The 6,474-nt window shown below is 49.8% G+C and overlaps 1 protein-coding gene across 2 annotated transcripts; it reads right to left on the reverse strand.

The window, feature by feature from the left end:
* Positions 1–3,846: 3,846 nt before the first annotated feature.
* On the reverse strand, positions 3,847–5,534 carry LOC124680290 (galactinol synthase 2-like). Of its 2 annotated transcripts, none has more exons than XM_047215362.1 (4): positions 5,145–5,534; positions 4,738–5,061; positions 4,417–4,551; positions 3,847–4,325 (listed from the first exon to the last, which is right to left on the reverse strand). In XM_047215362.1, exons 1-4 carry the CDS (start codon positions 5,460–5,462, stop codon positions 4,095–4,097), a joined length of 1,008 nt encoding a protein of 335 aa, XP_047071318.1. In that variant the 5' UTR covers positions 5,463–5,534; the 3' UTR covers positions 3,847–4,094. The 2 variants fall into 2 exon arrangements, with proteins under 2 accessions (XP_047071318.1, XP_047071317.1); XM_047215361.1 differs by having other exon boundaries at positions 4,417–4,641; positions 4,717–5,061.
* Between the last annotated feature and the right edge of the window lie 940 nt (positions 5,535–6,474).

Below are 6,474 nucleotides of genomic sequence, written 5' to 3' on the forward strand. Positions count from 1 at the left end.
AGATCACGCTCAACCGGCGGCAGTAGGAGGTGTGGTCCGCCATGGACCACTGCGAGAACTTCATCGACCTCGCCGGTCCTTCTGAGCCGTCGACGCCAAAGGAAGAGGAGCATGACTGGTCCTTCGACTTCTCCGACGAGGACGGCGGTGGCGACGACGACGACGCGGACAACCTCGACTACGGTGCCTTCCGGGGGCACTGCTTGTTTATTTTTTTAAAATTTTTTGTGCAAATTCGAGTCACTTTTGTATAAAACTTGTATGAATTTTGTTTTTTTAGTGTTTTTCATATATGAATTTTTTTGGGACTGTCGTATGGGGGCGACTGTGTGGCAACAACATCCTCAAATGAAGGATGCTATGTCGACACCCCGTACGGTAGTGTCAGCGTTCCTGCCAACGCCTATTTAGGAGGTGTCCGTGGAGATGCTCTAAGCTGCCGCATGAACTAGCAAACACAAACTAAACCAGCAAAGGATTACTGGACCAAGGCTGCAATGACTAGTCCAGTTTCAGTCTGCAAACATTTGCCTTACATACGGAGTATTTCATCTGGTAACAGATCCCAACAACACGCCAGTTTGGATGATCAGAACGATCAGCGTAGCCATTGCGTTAATGACGGACACCTGAAGAATTGCGCGCGCCAGATCTTGGTAGTTCTGAGCTGATGCAGGCGGCGCAGCTGCGGGCTGTGCGACGGCTCCTGCTGCAGCGCTGCGCCATGCCACCATCTGCTTCGAGTAAATCTGCGTATCCATCTCTCCACCTGAAAAAACCGCATTACCTGGACTGGGAAGTAAATCGAAGAAACCACTCTCAGCAAAAGGATATTTCAAAACAGGTTGAAAACTCGGATTAGATCGACATCTGAGGAAGAGGGAAACTTACACTGAAGAATCTGGACTTGTAGTAACTAATGTCGGGCCTGGTGCCTGCCTTCGAGATATCTGTGATCAGCCTCTTACCGCACACTCGAGATATCTGTGATCAGCCTCTTACCGCACACTCGCCATGGATGCCGACCTGGGTGCTCATTTTTATTAAGAATTCTCGTGTGAGTACAGGAGACGCTGCCGGCATAGCTGGGCTCTGTAACTCGATGCGTGGTACCAGGCAGTGTGCCGTTGGAGCGAGAGCAGATGCGGTCCATGATGGGTTAACTTTGGTTCAGGATGTCGGACCACAGTCTGTACCAGCAATAGGAAACGTTAGCATGTGCCGAAGACACTGTTCAATACTCCTGATACTGAGATAAATACACAACAGAATACACACAAGAGGTTCCATCTGGCACAGGCTCGTTGGTCCACGAAGCGGGAGTAGATAGACCCGGGAGCCAAACTGCATTTCCGTTCTCTTTCGTTAATTAGAAAAGAAGAGTAGTAGGTGTGTCAGTTTTCAGTTAAGAATTTTATCACCAATGAACTGAAGATTGTGCAAGTGCAATAAATACCACCACTACTATACTTTCATATCTACTCACCCTATCGCTACCGCTTTGTCATGGTGCTCGACTTCATAACTAAACGGCTCTGTGAGGGCGTCATGATGCTACGTGTGCACCTTCTCCGCGACCATGACACGAAGTCGGCTGAGCCCAGTCAACTTACAGGCCGTGATCTGGATGATGTTTCGTGGCAACATCCGTAGTCAATTCGTAGTTTCAGCACCGGCCATGCGCCCATGCGTATGCAAGCTAGTGTACATGTACTCTACGTAAAAATTACACTACTCCATGCGTGTTCTGGCCAGTAGCGCGCCCAAGCGCACAGCTAGCTATCGACTGGACAAGGTGGATCAGGCAGTTTAAACTGAACTCCGCAGTTCACTGCTGATCGAAGCAGACAGGACACGCGTCATCCGCAACGCTGCGAGCTAGCCAGCTAGGTCATATGCTATATCTTTTTACGAAACCCAGTACATGCGCATACACTCATGTATGGTTTTAAGATTGACGAAGTTACTATGAACTCCTCGCTATCGATGGGAACGTGCCACCGAAGAATATTCCGCATTTTAATAAGACGTTAAAGTGTCAAATATGGGATTTGAACTCTGATGGTCTGCGCGTGCCACTGCTATCCTAACCATCCGATCACAGGTTGATTCTTTACAATGATGATATCTTAGAAATGTCAGTTAGGATAAAAAACTGATGTGAAGAATTAAAAAATGTTGAAAAAAAGTTCATATTCTCTTAATTAAGGAATTAAGGGATGATCTCTAACAATAATCTCCTTGAACATACTTATATATACATGGTTACTAGAGACACGACTAAAAAAACAACATATTACTACATAAGATGGTCCTCTCACTATTGTACATGCCCTAACCGGTCATGGAGGTATGTACATTGTTGCTAGCAAACCCCGTTTCATCCGCCCGAAGATCGCATGGAATATTCACACCTAAATGGACACATTGATTTACAAGAACCTTATTCCTTGAGCAAGGGTTTTGCGCAGTGCTGGGCTTACCAATATTTTAGCACGCCCGTGACATTTTGGGGTTATTTGATTGGGCTCCAAAATTTTGACAAGCCCAAGCTAACCCATGGCTGCCACTGCATTCTGACACCAATTCTTGGGCGAACGGAGGGCATCGATGGCACCTGCATCGGCGACCCTACAACCGATGAGTCGGGCGATGGTGCTCGTGCCAGCCGTCTTATAGGACAAAAGGTCACCACGACTGACATCAACCGCCAAGCTTTCTCGTTGGCGTTCCAAGATAGCTTGAGGGAGTTGATGATCAAGAAAGAAAAGGCCATCGCCGAGAGAAAGGAGAGGCAACACAAAGAGAAAGAGGCTACCACGAAGAGCTCTGTTGATCTCCATATGCGAGCTCTTGAGGTGGGAGAGGCCAATGCCAAGTCTCGGCTCCTCGAGGACAAAGCCAAGGCTAGGCTCATGGATGTTGATGCTAAGTCTAGGATCGTGGTGGCCGGCCAAGGTCATGGTCGAGGAGATCGCATCATGCATGCTCATCGACTTGGACAACATCTCTAACCCTAAGCAAAGGGCTTGGATTGAGAAGAAGCAAAAGATCATCCTAGCTTAGAATGTTTGAAGGGCAATAGCATAAATGATTGCACTTTGGGAAAAACTTGCAACTTTTTGGACATATTGTATGATATTATCTCATTTTGCATATTTAGGGGGAACTTGCCACTTGTTGGAGATGCCTGAAAAGCAATGACACATGTTTACCACTTTTTTTAGTTGCCAAATTACATATTTATGTGTGTATGTACGAAAATGTCTCAAAAATTTGACAAATTGGCCAGCGCTGACAAAAATGACTGGCGTGGACCGACAGGATTGCGCCGCATGGGGCATAGGCCCGGCACATCGGACCGCGACCTAAATTCTGTCTCCGGATCGACCCAGACGAATCATAATGAACGACTTGGGTCACCGTTTTGGACCGCCGCCCCTGATCCGCTAAAATAGGTGTGTGGACAACTAGGAACAGTAGAGGCCAACCCGATGCTTGTGCAGCAGCAGTGTAACCCATCGTACTTGTACTCTCGATCGGATCGGTGCACGGACCAATGAAGGGCATGTGCTACCAAAGTCTTTTTTGAGATGGACTGAACCATCCCACCCCGGCCTGTCGAGGCGAGCGAGACATCCGAACAAGAATACAAAATGATTCCGAGTGCAAGGGGACCCCGGACCCCCAATGTTGCCGCTTGGCGCTGCATAGCTAGCACGCTGCCGTACGTCGCCACCAATCGTCATACTACTCCAAATGAATTGTGGCCCGTTAATGTGCCACATGGCAGAGAGCTGAAGCAGACCAGCCGGGAGCAAACATTAACCCGACACACGAAAAGGATGGCATAATTTTTGCATCTTGCTAATTCACACATAGTAGTTCTTTCATACAAGACGATAATACTCTCTACTAGACTTGACAACATGTCAAGGATATTCACATATCTCTAGAGTTCTAAACTTGATCGATCAAACCTTACGTACACTCCAAATGAGTAGTAGTTCAGAGATTAATAGACATAGACACAAATTGGACACCCTAATATCCAAACAAAAAAAAATGGAAATGTTCACAAAGTTAACGATCGACTATGCGGCCGACGGTGCGGTGATGTACTTGACAGTCACAGTGCCTGCCTCCGCAAGCGCCGCACGGATCGGCTTCTTCGCGGCCGCCTCGAGCTCGTCGGCGTCGACCGGCAGGCCCTTGAAGTCGAGGCTCTCGTCGTTGTAGATCTCCCACCAGTTCCTGACGAGTACCTTGATGTCCTCCCTGTCCATGTTGGCCTCCTTGCCCGTGAACCTCCACGGCTTCGATCCCTGGAAGCATGAAGAGATCATCCATCAGTTAGGACGAAAAATCAAACGAAAAATTTACCATCGCGAGGTGATAATAGGGAGAACAACGTACCGCTGCGCAGTAGTGCACCGCCTTGACCTTCTCGAGCTGAACATTCTCCGGGTGCCTCCAGAGCATGGCGAGCACGAGGTTGTACACCAGCGGGATCGGCTTGTACTGCTCCCTGAAGAACATGTTGAGGAAGTCCTGCAGATCAAGGGAGCAACTACAGTGAGCACTTTCCACATCACTACTGATTGCCAAATCTATGCCCGCATGAGCGGGGTCGTCGTCCACTTTCTTAATTATTTTTTTTCGAAATGAATTTTCTTTTTGAGAAAGTGGACGACGACCCGTTCGTGCGACGTCCACTTTCTCAATTATTATAGTTACCTGCTCCGCGAACGGAGTTGTCGGCGACACGCGGAGGGTATCGAGGAGCGCCTTGGCGGTGGCCATGCTGGGCTCGTGCACGAACATGCCGGCGTTGAAGTAGAGCGCCGGCGGCGGTCCCATCTCGGCGGCCGGCCACGCCACCCTGTCGGGGCACTGCTGGCAGTAGCCGATCTGGTACTGCGGGGTGTGGCTCCACGTCTTCTCGCAGAAGCAGTCCATCACCGCGTAGAAGTGGCCCTTGGGGAGGTCGAACAGCTCGTCGATGTTGTCGAACACCTGGATGTCCGCGTCCAGGTACACCATCCTCTCGTACTCCACAAACTGTCCAAATAAAGGACAAATTAGCATACACAGTTCTGCAAGTGACGAGCAAGAAGAGAAGGTGTTGCATCAGCGAGTCTCACCTCCCAGATGCGGAGCTTGGAGTAGTTGATGACGTAGTAAGCCATGGCGAACTGGGTCTGGTTCTCGGGAGGGTAGACAGGGACGATCTCGCGGACGATGCAGCCCTGGGAGACGAGGATGCGGCGGTGGGACTCGGGCACGTCGGGCAGCACGGCCACCACCAGCGGGTAGGCCGAGCCGGCCTTGCGCAGGCCCTTGGCCAGCCCGACCACGCCCATCCAGTAGTCGCCGTCGCCGGCCAGGAACGTCACGAACGCCTTCGTCGCGGGCTTCGCCGCCGCCACGGCGGTCACCTTGCCGGCCAGCTCGGGAGCCATCTGGTTCTCGGGTGGGTGGAAGTGCTTTGTCGGGGATTCGGAGGCTAAGTTAGAGCGGTTTAAGCGCTTGATTGCTTGGGATTTTGGATGCGGTTTCACGGTGGGGGTGGGGAGGCTATAAATAAGGAAACGGGGGACGGAATGCTCGCCAAGGAAATGCCAGGATCCTCCCCGCATCGCAGTGGTCTGTGCGATCTGAGCCGTACACGGGATGAACGTAGGGATCGGACGGCCAGGGCGCCTTGGACGGAACCTTCCGGCGAGGGCAGTTTCGGGAGCGCGTCCCAGCAAGAAGGCCCCAGAAGCGCGGAGAAAGATTAGCGACGACGATCCTCTTACTCCCATCTCTATGGCGCGGTGGGTCCCGCTTTCATTGCCGTTGTTAAACCGAAATTTGCATGGCTAATTCAGGATGAGGAAAATAATTAGTGCTCCACTGATCGTGTTTACTTGCGTGCATACATGGTAAGCCTTTGTGGTACCGTAGAATATTCTCTCCGGAATGATCTTTGCTGAATCAATCGAGAATCCTGTGGGATGGAAAGGTAGTGGTTGAAGGTAATTGATTATCCGTTTTAACTAAGCTTCCTTTCTTAGGTGGATTTTTTCCTTGTCGTCTGATGGAGGGAGATTTGATTTACCGGGACGTCCCACCTTCGATCGAAATGACATCTGAACTTCATAGGTGGAACAGATATGCTCGGGGGCTATAATGATGAGTGGCTCTAAGGTCATTTACAATCACCAAAAAAATAGGGCGCTACTTTGACATTTTGGCGGCCCTATAGAGTACTTGGAGAGTGAACACTGCCATTTACATATTTGACTCCCTACAACGCTTATTCTGCTATTAGTGGTGCTATTCATGCTATTTTTTTTTAGCTTTATAGCGCCGTTAGTTTTCGCAAGAAAATAGAGCAACCGACTAGCCATTTTAGGTTTTTTAGCCCACGAGCCACCGAAATCCTCATTTCTAACCCTCCCATCAGCAACCACAAGACCACATCGATAG

Source organism: Lolium rigidum, unplaced genomic scaffold (assembly GCF_022539505.1).
Source record: "Lolium rigidum isolate FL_2022 unplaced genomic scaffold, APGP_CSIRO_Lrig_0.1 contig_12112_1, whole genome shotgun sequence".
In the NCBI taxonomy this organism is placed as follows: domain Eukaryota; kingdom Viridiplantae; phylum Streptophyta; class Magnoliopsida; order Poales; family Poaceae; genus Lolium; species Lolium rigidum.

Bases quoted from the DNA above. Each gene is read 5' to 3' on its own strand.
- LOC124680290 (XM_047215361.1), bottom strand. From the start codon at position 5,462: ATGGCTCCCGAGCTGGCCGGCAAGGTGACCGCCGTGGCGGCGGCGAAG. The intron at 5,062-5,144 runs GTGAGACTCGCT...TTATTTGGACAG, and splicing joins CCAAGCTCCGCATCTGGGAG to TTTGTGGAGTACGAGAGGAT. The intron at 4,326-4,416 runs GTACGTTGTTCT...TCATGCTTCCAG, and splicing joins CGGTGCACTACTGCGCAGCG to GGATCGAAGCCGTGGAGGTT.